Source organism: Tupaia chinensis, unplaced genomic scaffold (genome assembly GCF_000334495.1).
Source record: "Tupaia chinensis unplaced genomic scaffold, TupChi_1.0 Scaffold000117_2, whole genome shotgun sequence".
NCBI lineage: Eukaryota > Metazoa > Chordata > Mammalia > Scandentia > Tupaiidae > Tupaia > Tupaia belangeri.
This window is the reverse complement of record NW_006159583.1, coordinates 3,093,264-3,112,378: the sequence shown is the minus strand read 5'-3', so window position 1 is coordinate 3,112,378 and position 19,115 is coordinate 3,093,264. Positions and strand designations below refer to the sequence as shown.

The 19,115-nt window shown below is 38.0% G+C and overlaps 1 protein-coding gene across 2 annotated transcripts in view; it reads left to right on the top strand.

The window, feature by feature from the left end:
* SAMD3 (sterile alpha motif domain containing 3) overlaps nt 1-19,115 on the top strand; it is a 60,673-nt gene that overhangs the window by 30,857 nt on the left and 10,701 nt on the right. For both annotated transcript variants that reach the window (XM_027770255.1, XM_027770254.1), the window contains 2 exons: nt 876-1,043; nt 18,334-18,534. In XM_027770255.1, coding sequence (XP_027626056.1) covers nt 876-1,043; nt 18,334-18,534 — 369 coding nt within the window. The remainder of the gene's footprint in view (nt 1-875; nt 1,044-18,333; nt 18,535-19,115) is intronic.

Here is a 19,115-nt window from a genome sequence, read left to right as displayed (position 1 = left end):
GGAGGAGGGCTGTAGCCATATAGAACTTTCCACACCCCTACCAACTAGAAAAATATGGAGAAGGGGGCTGATTCTTCCGTAATGAAGATATCCACTGAGTATCTATCTGAGGTGTCTGTGTAAGAAACTCACAAATGCTCAGTAAATACTCATTGATTGAATAATCATGAGGGAGACTGAATTTGATTTGTCCTTTTTCTGTTCCTATCAGTTAATAAGGACAGATAAGAAAAGCTAAGAAGACGAAATTGGCAATTTAAAAATGTCCTAGCAGTTGATTGTCATAATACCTCCCAGCAGGCTCTGCAGGTTTAGAAGCCCTTAAGAACTATAGGAAACATGTGAAAAAAAAAAATAGCTACTTGTACGATTTCATATTTGGGAACTAAGACAAATATAAGTCATGCATTACTTCTGTGCTGTCTTAAGACAATGATGGCAGAATCCAGGCCCCCAAAACTGTGGGAGGCAACAAAACACTGCTGACTCATCCTTCTTCCGGAAGATGAGTCAGGGCCAAGGCTGCCCCCAGCCCTCAGACCTCAGCCTGCTGCTCTCCTCACCAGCACTATCAAAGGCTTTTGTGAACAGCACTATAGTTTACAAATAGCTTCTGTGAGTAGCTACTCATTTGAGTATCCTAAGCCCAGTGCAGTTACAGCATGGATCTTTTCCTTCTGTTTTATAGTTGAAGACACTAAGGCCAAGTAACTAGTTGAAGGTTACTTGACTAACATGTATTCAGACTAGTACTAAGACCATTGCGCCCGCCCCCACCCCCACCCCCAGCTTAGGCTAAGGTGCTTCCTGAATCATAGGAAAAATGATTACAATTTTTTTGGGAGTTTAACTGGCCTGTTCTGTTATTTTCACAGTTTTCATGGAAACGAGCTCTCAAAGATCGCTTTAAATATGTTCGAAGGCCCATTGAGGATGATGAGCAAGTGATGAGAAATAAGTGTAAATTTGGACACCGAAGAGGCCAGACAAGGAAAACTCTTGCTGATATAAGATTCGATGAGATTAAAATTGTCCAGATAAAAGTAAGATTGAAATCTTTTAAATGTTCTGACTTGATTGATCATTTCACTGAATAAGAGAAAAATACAATATTTAAAATAGTTCAAATAAAATAAACCCTCTTTTGCAAAATTTGAGAATTCAGAAACCCAGAAAATCTATGCTGTATATAGCTAGTAATATGAATGATGTTTCAAAAAAAAGTTTCTAAAAATAGTTGGAGGTGAAAGTGTTATTGAACATCTCATGTTCATTTTTTCCACAATCTTCAATGAACCTGGAAAACCCCTTATGATCCTTGCATAATTTATCTTCTTCTCATCTTAAAATGCATTTCATATTCTTGATGCCTTTATTGCTACAGAAAGAAATTTTTAATATTCACCTTGTGGGAGCTAGGTAGCCTCCAGTCTCAAGTTTTAAGAAGGAAATACTGCACAGGCATGGACACAGACCCCATATTGTTCTTCCCCTGCATAACCCCTACCCAGAATTCCCTGCAGGGAACTCGGACTGAAATCCTTAGGCATAACCTACAGATTCCTCCCTCAGCAGCATAGAGGCCATGTGGATCTTTGGTCCCAATTGCCTGAGATCCTGTAAATATTCCTTAACTGGCTCAGAACCCCTCAGAAACAAATTTCCTGTCAATAGCCTAGACTGAACTCCTAAAAAAGGATGTCCAAACTACCAAGTATAGAAGCTACATCTCCTGTCCTCTGGATTCTACTTCCGCCTTAGTCCAACATGAATATGTAAATGCAAACTCTTCACCCAAACATCTTTGTGTTAGTGAATGTACTTGGTGTAAATAGTCTATTTTCTTTTTCATCCTGTGTATTTACTTTATAACAATTGTGCAGTCTCTTGATAAAAACCAGTTAAAAGTCCCAGGAGACATAATTTTTTATTTTTTTAATTTTTGTGGTGTGTGTGTGGTGGGGGGTGTTTTAGACAGGGTCATGCTGTGTCATAATTCTCTTGCCTCTACCTTTTGAGTAGCTGAGACTGCAAGCATGTACCTCTGTACCTGACTTCTTAGGGTGGTCTGGGAGTCAAAGCTGGGCTTCCCACATGGCCCCAGCCTACCTAAAAGCAGCCTCTTACGGTTTTTTTTGTCACCATGGGTGGGCCTACAACTGCTCTTTGAGGAAAAGACAAGACAGCTAACAAGTACCCTATATTCAGAGGTGTGACTTTTTGGAAATTTTTGCTGCAAAAATTCCAATTATAAATTAAAATCAAAATTATAATATTTATTTTAAAATATCTTTTCTATTCTTAAAATAAAACACCACTTCATATAAGAACATAGTTCCATTATGTATAAGTTTCTCAAAAAATTTTATTTTTAGTACACTAAAAATGGAGTTCCCTTATAAATGTATTAAAGTTTTCCAAATTCAGTTTTCTCTTTTTTCTATGATGCATATCCCACTAAAACTAATTAGAATTGAATAATAAAAACAGACAATTAGCAGTTATCCCCAGCACTAGAACTTAAGAGCAAGCCCATGGGATCATAGGTCAGTCCAAGGGACACCAGGCCAAATTGAAGATCTGCTCTTTTGTTGACATGTCTCTGAGCCAGTTCATCCATTCACACTCCCTGTGCCCTCTCAAAAGCACCTTGGTTCTCCATGGAGATCACTGCTCTGGGCTCTTGTCTTCTAGTGTCCTGGCATGCTGAAATCCTAGGATGAATCCAGCTAAACCCCACAGCAGTCTTCACTGCAAAAAGAATGGGGAATTGAATGTACTGGAGTTAGGAGTTATTTAAGTTGCAGCAGAGTTTAGTTTTGACCTTCCTGCCGGCTGGGGCTAAAACGCATCAGAGAGTAGTCATTGTATACATCTGAAGAGACATTTTTTTTCTGGCAAATAAATCTGCTGGTAAGGATTTACTATTTCCCCTTTCCAAAGGGAACTGCAAAATGCTGATTTGTCAAAGACCTTAGCTGGCCTATTTATGATCTCATTTTGTTAAGCCAAAAGTTTTAAAGACGATATTATGGAAACAATGTGTCTCTGTGTTAGTGCCCTCCATGTTGATTAAGCAGATACTAAGAAGAGTAGATTGCTAGACTCCCATACATGAAATGATTAAATTTATCTCGTGGAATCCAATCCTTCAGACCAGTTGCCAAAATTGTATCAGTTAGCATTTTGAACTTCTTCTGAAAACTCCTTTTTAATGTCTTTAAGATTTCTGAAAATTAAAGATGTTTGGATTAAAATACCCTGGGGTTACTCTCACATCATTTACAATTTCTGGACTGGACAAAATATTTCCAAAATATAAAGGAAAATCTTTTCATGTGGTGCAAAGAAGGAAGATGTTGGTGCTGACAAGAAACAGGAACCCAGTCATGCACTGGAAGGCAAGGAAGTGAGCTTAGCTAAGCTGGAAGAAGAACTGGGGAAAGCGCAAGGGAGAAGAGATTTTCATTGTCTATGTATTGTTTCTGTTATTTTTCCCCTTTGGTGGTGGATGGAATTTACCAAAGAGTTGAAGGGTGGATTTCTTAGTTCTGTCACTTGGGCTTCTGCAGATCACCCAGGCAGCTGCAGAATCCGTGGCGGTCTGAGCAGAGACTGTAGGTCTCTTGTCCTAACCCTCTACCTACCGCAGACTCTTCTGCCAGTATTGTTTGGCTTAAACTACATTCTTTTTGGCTACAAAACCCAACTCATCAGTAATACAAAACCATAGCTTGAGTCAAATATGCCTGGGTTCCTCATATTCTACTACTAAAAAAAGAGGTATCATCATGTTACATGGATGACTAGCCTTATCAGAATCCCAGATTATGTTTCTGGACTAGACCTGCAGATGTTGGGTATCTTCAGTGTTTCCAACCTCAAGACCTCATCGCAGGTGTAGGTCTTCTCATTTCTTATGCATCTTTTAGTTTCAGATCCAAATAATTCATTGCCCCACGAATTGGTAAATCTGCTTCCTTTTATTTTTTATTAAGTCTTTTCTTTTTTTTATTCATGATAGAGCATGTATACACATATGAGAGAAAGAGAGAGCACCCTTAACAGGATCTGGTAACTCCCCAATTCACTTTCTCTAAATCTCCAGCTCTTTGGATCTTGGGAACTTGTGCACATGCCTGGTATGTTTTAGGCTGACAGGGCCCAGGATTCCAACTGTGATTGCCAAGTGGAATCAGGCTTTCTCTTTTTTTTTTTTTCTTTTTTGGAGAGGTTTTTTGGTATAGGATGTGTGTGCTCGCCAAATAGACAGAGAGAGACAGAGAGACAGAAATGGAGAAATCAACCCCCCAGGGGAGATGACCATGCCGCAATCCCCTCTCCTCCATTCTCATCTCAGGATCTTTGGCAGGCATGCCCATGCACCCAGTGTGAGCTTAAGCCACCGGGTCCAGGACTTGAACTGCAGTCAACTACATGGGAGTCCAGCAACATAGCCATTACGCTAACTGCTGGTCCCAAGAATCAGGCTTTCTTTTGAGCAGAACTGTACCATGCCGCCATGAAGTCAGCCATATTTCCTTTTCTTCACTGTTATTTACTTCATCCTGTATTGAGTAACAGAGATGTAATTAGTCCTTCTCCAAACAAGGACTTAACCGAGTCATTTCATTAAATTGCTGATAATTTCTCATTTCAATGACAAAAACACTGGTGTTATAGCTATAGGAATTATTTGGAATTGCATCACAATGTATTATATTATACTGTGTAGTATTGTCTGACCAAAAAAAAAAAACTCAGCTATTAAACTTAAGTGAACGAAACACCTCACTTTATGAAACATTAACTTTATGGAGCATAGCTCTGTGCTAGGCCCCTCTCTCATTTTATCAATTCCTTTCGATCTCCCCATTTCCATGTGCCTTTCTCCCTTCATCCATGGGCAGCCATATACAGCACTTCACTGTGTCTTTTTGTTCATAAGTGCTTCAGAATTGGGGGTTTACATTTAACATAAATGGTATTGTATACTTTATTCATGTTTCACCTTTTCAATGGACACTCTGGCATTCATGTTGCTATGTGTATTCCTAGTCCTTTGATTCTGACCATGTAGAGCCTGTCTCTCCTCACTCAGATTGCACTGCAGAGAGTACCTTTATATGGGATTGGTTAGAGAGCTGTGTGTAATTTCTCTGGGTTGAGTATGCAAAAGTATAACTGATGTGCCCAGGGCATGCATGTATGTGAGCTGACCAATTTCTCTCTGGGATGACTTCGTTAGTCTCACTCCCACAACAGTGCATGTCCCTGTACTGCCTCCAACCCTTGGCATTATCCAGCCTTCTAAATTTTGCCAAGTCTATTAGGTATAAAGTGTAATCTCATTCTTGTGATTTGCATTTCCCTGGATCACTAATGAGTTTGAGCAGCTCTTCACATATTTTGTTAGTCTTTTGAGTTTCTTTTGAAAATTTGCCTCTTTAGATCCATTGCCCATTTTTTAATAGGTTGGCATCTTTATCTTGTTCATTTGTAGGAAATAATCCCCAAGTCATGAAGATGTTCTCCTACTCTTTCTCCTGTGAAGTTAGTATGTTTAGTTTTCATGTGTAGATCGTTAAATCATATGGAGGCCATCTTTGTATATGCTTTTATGTAGAGATCCCAGGTAATGAGCCAATTCTTAACCCCTAAATGCCTAAACAACGCATCCTTTTCTCATTGATTTAAGGCCACCTTTACTGTGTATTAAATTCCTAAATAGTCTTGAGTGGGCTCTGGGAACTCTCTTATTTGGTCGGTCTATCAATGTGTTCTTACGGTTAGCACATTGCTTTTATGATTCAGTGTTTGTTACTTGGTATCCACAGCACTTAGTGCACAGACATCCTCTCGTCCATTTGCCATTACCTGTGTTGGAAGCATTCAAAATCCTCCCTTTAGTTACTTTGAGATACATAACAAGTTGTCATTTATATTCACCCAACTGTGCCTTATAACACTAGGTATTATTCTTCCTATCTATCTGTAATTTTATTTCTATTCATCAACAGCCCTCTACCTTCTTCCCCTACCTCCATACATCTTTTCCAGCTACTAGCAGTCATTCTCCATCTCTCTGCCTCTATGAGGCCTTCCCCCCACCCTAATTTCCACCTATGAGGGAGAACATATGCTATTTTTCCTTCTGTGCCTACCTTATTTCACTTAATATAATGTCCTCTAGTCTTGCCCATTTAATGTCAAATGGCAGGATTTCATTCTTTTTAATGGCTGAGTAACATTCCATTGTGTGTATATGTGTGTGTGTGTGTGTGTGTGTGTGTGTCTGTGTATGTTCTTTTTCTTATATTTTATTTTATTTTATGTCAGTAGACTGACATCTCTTGCTCAATTACTCTTGCTTGCTTTTGGTTTCTATTTGCATGGAATATCTTTTTCCATCCTTTGACTTTTAGTCTGCATGTTTTAGTTAAGGTGAGCTTCTTGTAGACAACATTTAAATAAGTTTTATTGGCTTATATATTCAGTCTATCTCTTTTCAATGGGAAGTTTAATACATTGACATTTAGGATTATTACAGGTAAATTAGAACTCACCCTTGCTATTTTTTTAAAAGGTATTTTCTGGTTATTTTGTGTGCTCTTTGTTTCTTTCTTCCTCTTTTATTGTCTGTGATTGTGGTTTGGTGGTTTGTTGCAGTAATAGGATTTAACTTTTTTCTGTTTCACATCAGTCAGTGTAATCTATCTGTGCATTTTATATTTTCATGATTTTTTTTTTTAATGCCCGTAGTTATTGCTCTTTTGTGCCAAATGTAGAACTCCCTTAAGGATTTCCTGTGAGGTCTATCTAGTGCAGATAAACTCCCTCAGCTAGGGCTTATCTGAGGAAGACTATTTTTCCATCTAGTCTGAAGAATGGTTTGTTGGGTATAGTAGTCTTGGTTGGGAGTGTTTTTTTTTTTTTTCCTTTTAGTATTTTGAATACATCATTCCATTCTCTCTAGGCTTGCATAGTTTCTGCTGAGAAGTCCATAATTAGCAAGCTTCTTTTGATTTCATCTGCTAAGAGGTCTTTATTTTATTATGTATTAATTATATGCAAATGTTTTAAAGGTTTTTGCCATAGGGTATGTACACTGACCACAGAGACAGAGAGAGACAGTGGGAGATAAAATGAGAAAGTACCCTCATAGGGGAAATTGCCACACCACAATCCCTTCTTCATCCTCCTTTTGGAATTCTGGGCATACACACAAATACACCCAGTGTGAGTTTTAAACCAATGGATCCAGGACTCCAACCTCAGTGGGCCATGTGAGAGTCCACCATCTTAACCACTACACCACCTGCTGGCCCCAATTATATGCAATTTCAAGTTCTTACAATCCATGTAATAGTCTGTAGGAGCAGTGATTATTCAGGTTTTATCATTCTTTGTCATCTCTCTAGTTGTACCAGTCATTATTGAAAATGAGATATCCATGTCTCCAGTCTATATTGTTGAATTTTGTGTTCCTTGCTTCAATTATGTCAGTTTTTGCCTAATGATTTTTGAGACTCTATTATTGGGTGTATATAAGTTTATAATTATTTTATCTTTCTGATAGATTAACCCTTTTCTCCTTATAAAATATCTCCCCTGTCTCTAGAAACAATTTTTTCTTTCTTAAATTTTACTTTATCTGATATTAGGTAGCCACTCAATCTCTCTTGGTTGTCTGCCATATTTATCTTTCCATCTTTTTACTTTATTTATGTCTGTCTCTTGTAGACAACTAAGAGTTGGATTATTTTAAGATTCAACCCATCAGTTTAACATAATTACTGATGAGATAGGACTTAGGTTTGCTATTTTACTGTTTCTTTCCTAGCTACCATCTCTCTTTTTGTTCTTTTATAATGGCCATCTTTTGCAGAAATGGATATCCTCTAGTGTACTGTTTCACTTTCCCTCATTGTTTGTTAGTTTATTTTTTAACTATATATTTTTTCAAATTACTTTCTTAGCAGTTGCCTTGGGTATTACAATTAACGTCTTAATTTATAATAATCTAGTTTTATCTACAATAGCATACAGAAACTTTACTTCTATATAATTCCTACTCTTGTGTTGCTATTATGACATAAATTACATTTTTATGCATTGTATAACTGTAAACATGGATTCATAATTATTGATTCATGCAATTGTCTTTTAAGTAAGATAGAAAACTAAAGGGTTACAAACAAAAAACTTATGCTAGTGCTTTTTATTTTTCCATGTGAATCTGAGTTACTGCCTAATATTTTTTCATTTCCACTTGAAAGGCTGACTAGTTTTTCTGGTAGGACAAGTCTGCTAGTGAACAATTCTCTTAGTCTATTTTTTCTACCTGGAAATGTTCATTTCTCCTTTGTTTTTCAAAAGTAATTTTGCTAGATATAGAAATAATTTCAGAAACATTTTTTATTGGAGAATTTGGTTTTATAGTGTCTCAATTAATATAGTTTTTGGCTGAAATTAATAGAAAAGTCTGTTTTAAGCTGGTCAAAACTATGAAAATACTATGTTTTCACCTAATAAGAAAATAGGAAAATCACGAGTGTGAACCTTGCAGCTGCTCACAAATCTAACCAGTTCTTTTTCTCTGGATAATCAGCAGGATTGTACTTTTCTATTCCCTTGACTTTAAGTATGGCTATGAGATTGGCTTTGACCAATAACACATGAGTAGGAGTAACATGTGCATTGAAGATCCAGTATGAAATTCCCCATTGTCCCTCCCATTTGAAAAATAATTATTTATTTTACTTAACTTTATTTATTATTATTATTATTATTTTAAATTTGCTATAGGGTACCTATGTTCATCTGGGAAAGAAGGAGAGGAAGAGGGAAAGGGAGATTGAGAAAGCAAGCTGCCAGGTCTGGGACTTGAACCATTGTCAGTCATGTGAAAGTCCAGTGTCTTAACCACCTCACCATCTTCCTCCCCCTCCCCGCTTGGTTTTTGAGTGATGACTGACATTCTAGATGATACAGCCATGTCCTCAGGAGCAGGGCCCCAAGATGGACATGGCACCTGACTGATCAACTTTTGCTGCTGCAAGGCCTGGGGGCTGCTAGGTACAACAGCATAACCTTGAGTAGTATCAGGGATTCTAAGCACAGTATGTCAGGCTTTGGATCTACATTTGCATGATGCTTCTGTCCCTGTGCAGGTCTCATGAAGTGATGGAGGGATTTTCAGAGTCTGACTGACCATGTCATCCTTCCCCCAAAGGATTTCACAATGTGTGTTCTTGTATATCTAAGGTGGGGAGATCTATGAGAAGGATTGCACTATGTGAGAAAAAAAATCTTTTAAAACACAAGGGAAAATTATTTTATTTTTACGTAATAATACCTAATTTCAATTTTTTAGCTAATTAATTTTAAATTAAAAAATTAAATTAAAAAGCAAAAATTTTAAAGTTTAAAAATCATTTATAAGCCCTCAATATTAGGAATAGATTGTCTCCATTGTGACGTTGATTTTCAGGACATTTTTCAGAGTCTGAAACATAGAGGAAAAAAAACTCTAACATTTGGCTTCATTCTGATATAAAATGTCTTATTAAACATTTGCTGGAAGATCATGGTAGTTTCTTTAGAGAGGGTAAGTTGCGCTTCTTTTTTTTTTAACCTACATGATATATAGAACTACGATGCAGGGATTTAATAAGTGCTTTTAGAAGTCCTTGTATCCAAGAGTCTTCCAAATATTGGCTGAATAAACAAATAATCTACACACTAGATGTTAAATTACTAACACTGTACTTATAATTCGTTTCTTTCTTAAAACATCTTCTTTTCCTGCTTATTGGGGATATACACAAACTCGTAGCTTTAAAAGTCATGAGGTAGTTCTGTGTCTTAGCTTTCTGTGACTTGTAATAAAATGGAATTGAAAGTTGTGCAAAAACTGCCTAGAGAGTCAAATGTAAAGAATATTTTCTAATTTCATTTGGATTTATCTTGTGGCATTTACTGTTTGCTTCTCATTGCACCCGACACATAAGGATTTATTGTATGAATACTAATCATTTTTATAGCCTTTTCCACAGATGTTTCCCTCATCATGTAAAACTGAACAAAACAGCAAAAGCTCAAGAAAAATGTTCATAGTTAATTGCATCTAAATAAAACAATTATTGCCATCAGCAGGTGGCAAATTTACTGGTACTGAGAAATTTTACAAGTCAGCTGTGCACTGGGAAGCGTGGGGCAAGGTGGCATGGGTGAGACTTTGCTGATTGACCTAGACACAGGCTTGAATGTTAAGCTAAGAGCCTTTTCAAGTTCCAGAAAGGAGAAACATCATTTCTCAAGTTGATTTAATGACAATAGAATTGAAAACAGGGGTTCTTAAGAGCATCTAACAGCACTGTCCAATAGAAATAAAACATAAAACTCATTTGTAATATTTTAAAAGAACTTTTGAAAGTTTATGTATTTATTTATTCCACAAGTGAGGGAGACACAGCGAGAGAGACAGAGAGATAATGATCCAATAGGGTCCTGATGCCATAATTCACCCCCATCCTCAGCCAGCCCCAGGTCATGGGCACACACATGCCCAGCCTATTCAGGGAGGTCTATGGATGCAAACCCATAACCTTCCCATTTGGGTCAGCCTTGCAAAGAATCACATTTTACTGCTGTGACCTAATTTTTAATTTAATTTTTTGTTCTTGTTTCTTAGTTATGACAGAGCACGTACATACATGCATGAGTGAGAGAAAAGAGAACCTTCCGCAGGGCCTAGTTATGCCAAAATCCACTTCTTCCAATCCCCTAAGCTGTCAGACCATGGACACTCGTACCTATGGCCATCATGAGGCTGACCAGAATGGGAATTTGAACTGTGGTACCATGTGGATTCTTGCTTCTCGTGAATATTGCATCACCATTATGCCACAGAGTTGACCCTTGTTTTTCATTTTAGAGTAGCCACACTTAGAACAGTAAAAGGAAGCAGGTGAAGTCAATGTTAATATATTTATTAACCCAGTATACCTATGATATTATCATTGCAACATGAAATCATTATAGAAATTATCAATGAGTTATTTTACATTTTTTGCATATTAAATCTTTGAAATCCAGTGATTCTAGCATATGTGTGAATTTGTTTTTTGCCATAGGGTGGGCACTACCATGCCTGCATACATGTGAATTTGGACAGCCATATTGAAAGTGATTAGAAGCCACTTGTGGTTAGAGGCTACAACACTGAATATTTTACATAATTACATCCTGTGAGAAAGTAGATAATAGATAAAATGACTCGGTAAGAAAGCACCATAGTTAGGAAGGAACATGACTAGTTCTTTGTGGATGATATTCAGAAGCTAAAGTCCCCAGATCCTAAGTATTGGGCTTTATTTAATGGTGTCTGTAAAAGTAGATATTTAATAGTATACATATGTGAAGTAAATTTTCATAATGAGATACTTTCTTTGAAAACTTATTCAGATTACAAGATTTAGAATAGAATTAGCACATGCCAGTAGACTCCACTACTTGGCAGAATGAGGCCACATGAAAGCCCTGGGTTCTATTCCTGACCCACCCTAAAAGCAGGTAGGCATGAGCCAGCAGGTGGCATGGAAATACAGCTGCCGAATCTCACTGGCTAGCTTCTTGGTTCAAGTTCTGGACCTGGTGGCTTGAGGATCGCCCTGGGCGTGTTTGTGTGCATGCCCAAAATCCTGAGAGGAAACTGAAGGAGAGAAGATTGTGGCATGGTCATTTCCCAGGGGGAAGGGGGCTCTCACTCTCTCTGGCAAGCATGACCTATAGCAAAAACTAACTAACCAAATAAATAAAAAGTAACTGGGCGTGGTGGCCTGTGCTCCCAGCTAAGGAAGGAGGATTATGACATAGCAAGACCCTGTCTGAAACAAAAGTCTAACTGAAAAATATCCTACTGGTCCAGCTCCATGGCACAGCAGTAATAAACTGCTCAAATGAAACCAGACCCCCACCTGGGGACCACAGTTCAAATGTCCAGCCCGGTCAGCCTAACATGCTAGACATGCTCACAACAGTGACTGAAGAAAGAGGATCATGGTACGACCACTCTGTGGAGGGGTTCATCCCTCTCTCTCCTTATCTCCCTGTTTTACCTATGCATGTGCTCTATCATTTTTAAAACAATTTTGTAATTAAAGAAAAAGAAAGATTCAGTTCGTTTGTGTTTCAGGTGTCGGTTTAGACTAATGACCAGCTAGAGCTGTGCTGTGCTGTCCCAGCCAGCTCTCTGGGAGCTGTAGGTTCTGCAGTGTGGAAATGCAGAGCCCACTCGTGTTGCCGGCACTGGTGTGGCAATTCTTCTATATCCAGTTGTACAGATCCAGCTGAAGATAAGGTGCTGGTCAATTAAGGCCGGTTCCTCTGAAATCACAGATCCATAGGTGATACCTACACTTTCTTTCCATGCATTCCTTGACCAGGAGTGAGCAGTTCCCCAGTTATACCGTCTTCCTTTGATTCGTTCCTGAGCAGGCACTCCCATGGTCTGTCTGCTGCCACAGACACCAAGTAGTCAACTCTGCCACAGCTGCTGTTCTGTAAGATTCAGATATTTCTCATCCCCTGGTTCCCTCATTTCAATGTGCACTCAAGGAAATTAGCCTGTCTGAACAAGGCCATCCTTTTCCTTAGAGGAGCAGGGGGGGCTACACTGGCAGGAATACCCACGTCAGGCCATCTCCATGCTGGAAAAAGTCACTTCCCCTTTGAGGATCTCAATTTGCTCATCAGTAAAGTGAGAGACATGGACCAGGCAGGTTCTATGTTCCTCTGGGCTATAAAAATATCTAAATGACAAACGATGTGTATAACAATATACAAGTCTAACAGTGTATCAATTATTAAAAGTAAATTTTAAATTCTACTGCAGTCTTCTAATAAGGAAGATGCCTTCAGTCTAGAATACAAGCCACCGATGTTGTGCTAGGTGCTACTGTGTGATGGTTGAGGCCATATGGGAGGCCTGGTTCTGTTTGTAGCCCAACTTAAACAGCCAGGATGGTGGTGCCTGCCTGCAGACTTGGCTAAACAGGGAGGTTTGGCAGGAAGGAGTATGACGTGACAATATCCTATCAAAACTTTCTCTCTCTGTCTACTCTCTCTCTCTCACTTTAAATTTTTTTAATTTACAAAATTGTCATTCTATACATTTGAGATCTATAAGAGAACACACACACACACACACACACAAAGGGTACTTCAAAAAGTTTGCGAAAAATGGAATTAAAGTATGAGTTTATTTTGGTACAAGAACCATTTGAACTCCATGCATAGGTTTTTCATAATACACATCTCCCATGAACTTTTTGAAGGCCCCCTAATACACATGTGTGTGTGTGTGTGTGTGTGTGTGTGCTGCACATGTGGTGTATATATAGTTTTTGAGCAAGAGGAACTCTGTGAACCCATCATGAGCTTTAGTATCGGAACACTGTGGACTGTTACCCTGTGTTCTCCTTGACCGCCTACCCACCGCCTGCATGTCCATCACCAGCCTGCAAAAGTTATCACTACTCTGAATTTTATGTTTATCATCCAACCTGCTTTTTATTTTATTTCATTAGTTATTTATTCATTTTAAGAAGTTTTTGCCATAGAGTGTATGTGCTCGCCAGAGAAAGAGAGACACAAAGACAATGAGAGGGAAAGTGAGAAATCACTCCTGGGGGAGGATGGCCACACTGCAATCCCTTCTCCTCCATTCTCCTGGGATCTGAGACGGGCCCGGTGTGAATTTTCAAGCTAACAGGTCGAGGATTAGAATTGTGGTCGGCCCTGTGTGAATCCAGTCATGCAACCGCTACGCCATCTGCTGGCCCTCCCCAACCTGCTTTTTAAATAAATGGTTTTGTCATCTCTGTGAGAATTCTCGAGGAATAGATTGTTTCATTTTTACATTGCTGTTTTTAAGGTTTTCAGAATAATGTGAAAACTATTTGTTCTTTGAAGACTTCCTTCCTTTCACCTAGTGCAGTGTCTCTGGGATTCTATTCAGTCTATTAAGTTCAACTGGGCAGTTTATTCATTTTCACATTGACTTAATAATTTATTGCAACAGAGAGCCACTGTTTATGTGGCTATTCTGTCAACAGACATTTGATATGTTTCTAGTTTGGGTTGCTATAAACCATGCTGCTGCGATCACTCTCATGTATGCCTTGGTACATATGTGCAAGATTTTTTTCAAGGATTTATACTTCGAGGTGGAATTGCTGGCTCTGGGGTTATGCAAATACTCATCTTCTTCAGGCACTGCCAGATTGTTTTCCTGGATGAGTGTAAGCTCCCTGAGCGGCACTTGCTAATATCAGGGATCTCCCCACCCCATACCAAATGCACTGGAATAAATAGCTTCTTAATTGATCCTAATATTTATTTTAACTACTTGTGAGATAAATTTTTTTCATGTTTCCGCCTTCTTAAAATGCCTATTTGTGTCTTTTTGCCTATTTTTCTATGAAGCTGACCTTTTTTTATTTGTTTGTAAAAATGCTCTATTTATTCCATATTCTACTCCTTTACCAACTAAATATCTTCCAGTTCATGTCATTTAAATCTTTTTCTGATGTCTTTTGACAAAGACAAGTTTGTAGTACTCATGTAGTCAGGTTTGTCAATCATTTTCTCATGAGTTTTGAAATGCTTTCCTACCTTGAAATGATAAGAAAATAAGGTATTCTTATATTTCCTTTAAATTTTAAAGTTTTGCTTTTAACGTGTAGGTTCTTAAGCCACGTGGAATTTTCTTTTTCTTGTGGGTTAAACAATTTCTTGCACCTTTCCTAAACTCGTCCTTCTCTTCCCCCAGGAACACGTGATGTTGTCTCGGTTGCTTCCATGGTGCTGTGTCTAGATGCTCTTTTAAGTTCCATTAGTAAAGTTATCCATCCCTGCATGAATACCAACTTTCCTTGTACACATAACTGTCAAATGGCCTGATACTTTCTCATTGCCTTAATATTATTTTTTAGAAATACCTTGGTTATTCTAGAACTTTTTAATCTTTCATATACATTTTAGAATCAGCCTGTCAAGTTCTTAAAAAAAAAAAAAGCTAGGTTTTTATAGATTTTCAATTTTGGTAAAAATATTGCTGAATTTGCAGTTCCATTTGGAGAAGGGTGACTTCCTTATGATATTGAGTCTTTTTAACTGTGAAGAAGGCAAAACTATCCACTTATTTAGGCCTCATCAATATCTTCTAATAATTTTATAAGTTTCTCCATAAAGGTCTTCACAACTTTTGTTAGTTTTATTTCTAGGTATCTGATAGGCGCTTTTTTGGCAATTGCAAAAATATACTTTTTGTTCATTATATATTTTTATGTATTGATCTTCTATGCAATTGCTCTGTAAAACTCTCAGTTAAGACAAATTGTGTGTGCATCAGTTTGAGTTTTATGTTAAACAGCCACATCATCTATGAATAACAAAAAATGTGCTCCTGTCCTTCTAACATTTGTACCTTTTATGGCTCTCCTTTTCTACGCTGGCTAAAATCTCCAGGCAAGACTAATAATAGGAATGTAATAGAGCATCCTTGTCTGGTTTCTGACTTTAAAGAAAATTCTTTTATAACTCCACCATTAGAAATTATATTAATGTTATAGTTAGTAATATACATTTTAAAAATTCCATTTTCGGGTCTGGCCCATAGTCTAGTGGTTAATGGAACTAGATATCACGTATTCAGTCAATCACATGGTTTGACAATCTTGGCCCCTGGTGGCTTAGAAGCCCTGCTGAATACATGAGCATGCATGCACCAAATCCCAATAGCATTGAGAAAGCAGAGGGGCTGCAGTAGTCACACCCTGCTGAGGTGCGCTCCCTCCTCCTCCTATCTCTCTGTCTCTTGGATAAGTGCACACACCCTTTGGCGGTTAAAAAATAAATCAATATTCTTTTTGTTTTGACAATGACTTTTTAAAAAACTTGCCTGAGGGTGTGTGTACTTGTCAGAGACAGACAGAGACAGAGAAAGAGAGATAAAGCATTCCCCGGTGGGCATAGTCATACTACAATCCCTACTCCTCCATTGCTTCATACTGTCAGAATTTGGGGCATGCTCACACATGCACCTACCATGTTTTTCAAGCCACTGGGACCAGGATTTGAATAGTGTCGTCAGTTATGTAGAGTCTGGCTCCCTCCCAGAGGGTCAGTTCTTGACAGTATTGCTTTCTATTAATCATAGAGGGATGTTAAATCGTATAAAATGCTTTTTTTCTGCATTATTTGGAAAAAAATATTTTTTATCTTTCATTAGTTAATGTAGTATCATTAATATGATATTTACACATATGTATATGATCAGAGTCAATCACAGAACTGTTACTTAATGTTTCTCAAAAATCTCTTTTTCTGTCCCAAATATTTCTGAAACAGTGATCCCAAATTGAAACTTCAGTTTGTAAAATGTACTGGGTAAATCAGTCATATTTCCTTTTAGTTTACTATGTAGTTCTCTCACTAATATCAAAACATCTTTGCATTTCTGGGTAAATGTAAAACAGATATTCCTTGTTCCTCATATCTGCAACTTTGTTTATCAGGGAAAGTGGCCTGCTCTTTTCTTTCCAGTTTGGGGATTGATGTCATGGAACCTTCATAGAATTGGTTGGAGAACACTCCTTTTTAAATTAAAAAAAAAAATGTACTGAAAGCATTTGCATAAGTTTGAAACAGTCTCTGTTTCAAAAGTAGCATTTGTAAAAATTTCAGGTCTAGTTATTTTCTTCATGGAAAGATTTTTATCTTCCAATTTTACGTAAGATTAAGATTTATGTCAGTTTAAAATAATTTATTTTCTGTTACATTTATTTAGTTTATGAGAGTTAGAGACGCACTGAAAGAGAGAGAGAGGCAAGAACCCCTATAGGGTCTCACGCCATGATCGGTTCCCAGTCTCAGCAGGCAGAGTCATGAGTACTCATACCCCAGTGTGCTTAAGGAGGCCTCAAGACTTCAACCAATGACCTTTCCCATGTGGGCCCAGTTGTGCTGCTACTGCACTACCTCCAGACTCCAGCAATTTCTTTTTAATCTATTTTCAGGAATTTGTTCCCTTGATCTATGTCTGGTTAGTCACCCAGTATTTATAGAAAGTTGGTCTACCTGAAGCTTTTCTAGTGTGCTTGTAAAAGCCTTGATATAAGAGAACTTTTGGTTCCTTATCTTTTGACAGGTAACATCTGTTCACATTCTGGACAGAGAGATGTTGGTGAATGTTAGGTCAATTCAGCCAAGTTTCCACTTAACTAGTTGTTCTAGGAAATAATGTTTTTCTTGTTTCCTGAAGACTGATTGTCTTAGATTTTCAACAAGAATGTGTGAAATATTTTCTAGCATCTCTATCCTGCCAAATGTGCAGTGAGTAAAAATGACATGATAATTATTTAGCATCACAAAATACGTATTATTATTTTATTGAATTTTATTTGAATTAATACTCCAAATTTGGAGTACTTGGCATGATACTACAGCTATTAAAAAAAAGCACTTAAATAGAAAGACAGACAATAGCAATAATGAAACCTTAATTTAAAAACTTTTTCTCTCTTTTCAATGCTTTCTCTTTTAAACATTAAGTACATGGAAATAAAATGCACACTTTCTAAGTTTTCTTATACCAGGGCAATATAAGAATTAAAGTAACTTTGAGGGGGGACCAGCAGGTGGCGAGGTGGTTATGGTGCTGGACACTCCCACATGGCCAACTGTGGTTCAAGTCCCGGACCTGGTGGCTTACTTTCTCACTTTCTCTCTCTCTGTGTGTATCTCTCTCTCTCTCTGGTCAAATTAAAAAAAAAAGAAGAAGAAGAAGGAGAAATTAATAAAAATTAAATCAATCATTGAAAAAAAAAGTAACTTTGGGGGCCAGCAGGTGGCATGGTAGTTGAGGCACTGGATTCCCACATTACTAACCACAATTGGAGTACCAGGCCTGGGACTTACTTGCCCATTTTCCCCCTCTGTCTCTCTCTCTCTCTCTTTCTCTCTCTCTCTGGTGAGCACACATGCTCTATAGCAAATTAAATTAATAATGATAAAATTAAATGAATAATTATTTTTAAAAAAAAGAATGAAACTAACCCTTGTAAGTTTGTCAAGAGGACATACTATAAACTCATGGTAAGTAATTAGCCTTCATTCAAGACCGTCCATTTTTTGACCACTTGGTGATGCTCACTTAGGAATGCATTATTAAGAGCATGCAAAACCGCCTGTCATTTCAGTTTTCATGAAATATCAAACTGCCACTTGAAACATGGAATTCATTGGTATTTTGAAAACATTTTTCAGGAAGAAGTTGTTGGTTTAGATTCTGAAGTAGATGAACATATTAACTGGTTCCAGCAAGAATATGTAAAAACAGAAAAGGACTGGAAAGAGATTGACAAGAGGATGAGCCAGACATTGGAAATAAGAAGAAAAATGATTGGCAGCAGAACTCCTCTGAAAGATATTCTTAAAATGTTTCCGTTTCTGAAGTGCCCTTATCAGGTATCGCTACTCACAATACTTTCTGAATACGGTGTCCAACTTGATTTTTCCCTTTCCTCTTGGAGTGATTACTGGGACAATGCAGCATGGCAGCGATTGTGAATGTCAGTAGGCAATGAGGCCCAAGGGTTACAACTAAGACCATTTGGTAAGAATTTCAGCAGGCATATTTCAACAGGCACCAGCTGCCTCCAACATTGAGTTCCCCACCATTGGACATTTCTGTGGACGCTCTGGGGTCATACTTAGGAGTATTTTGACAGTGTGCCTCATGTTCCTTTGCATGCTTTTAGATAATCAAGGTAGTTTGAGGCTAAATAGTCACGGCAATAAAATAGATGCTCTTTGCGACTGACTAACATGGGAAAGTTCCAGGTTTGTGTCTGGAGATCTCCCTCAACATGCCCAGCACATGCGTGTTCATAATCCTGATCTGGCCACAGCTGGGAGTGGACTGCGGCATCAAGATCTTGTTGGGATCAGCAGATGGCATATGCTTACATCAGTGGACTCCCCCGTGGTTGACCAGGTTCAAGGCCTGGACCTGGTGGCTTGAAATCCATGCTGGGTGTGTGTGCATG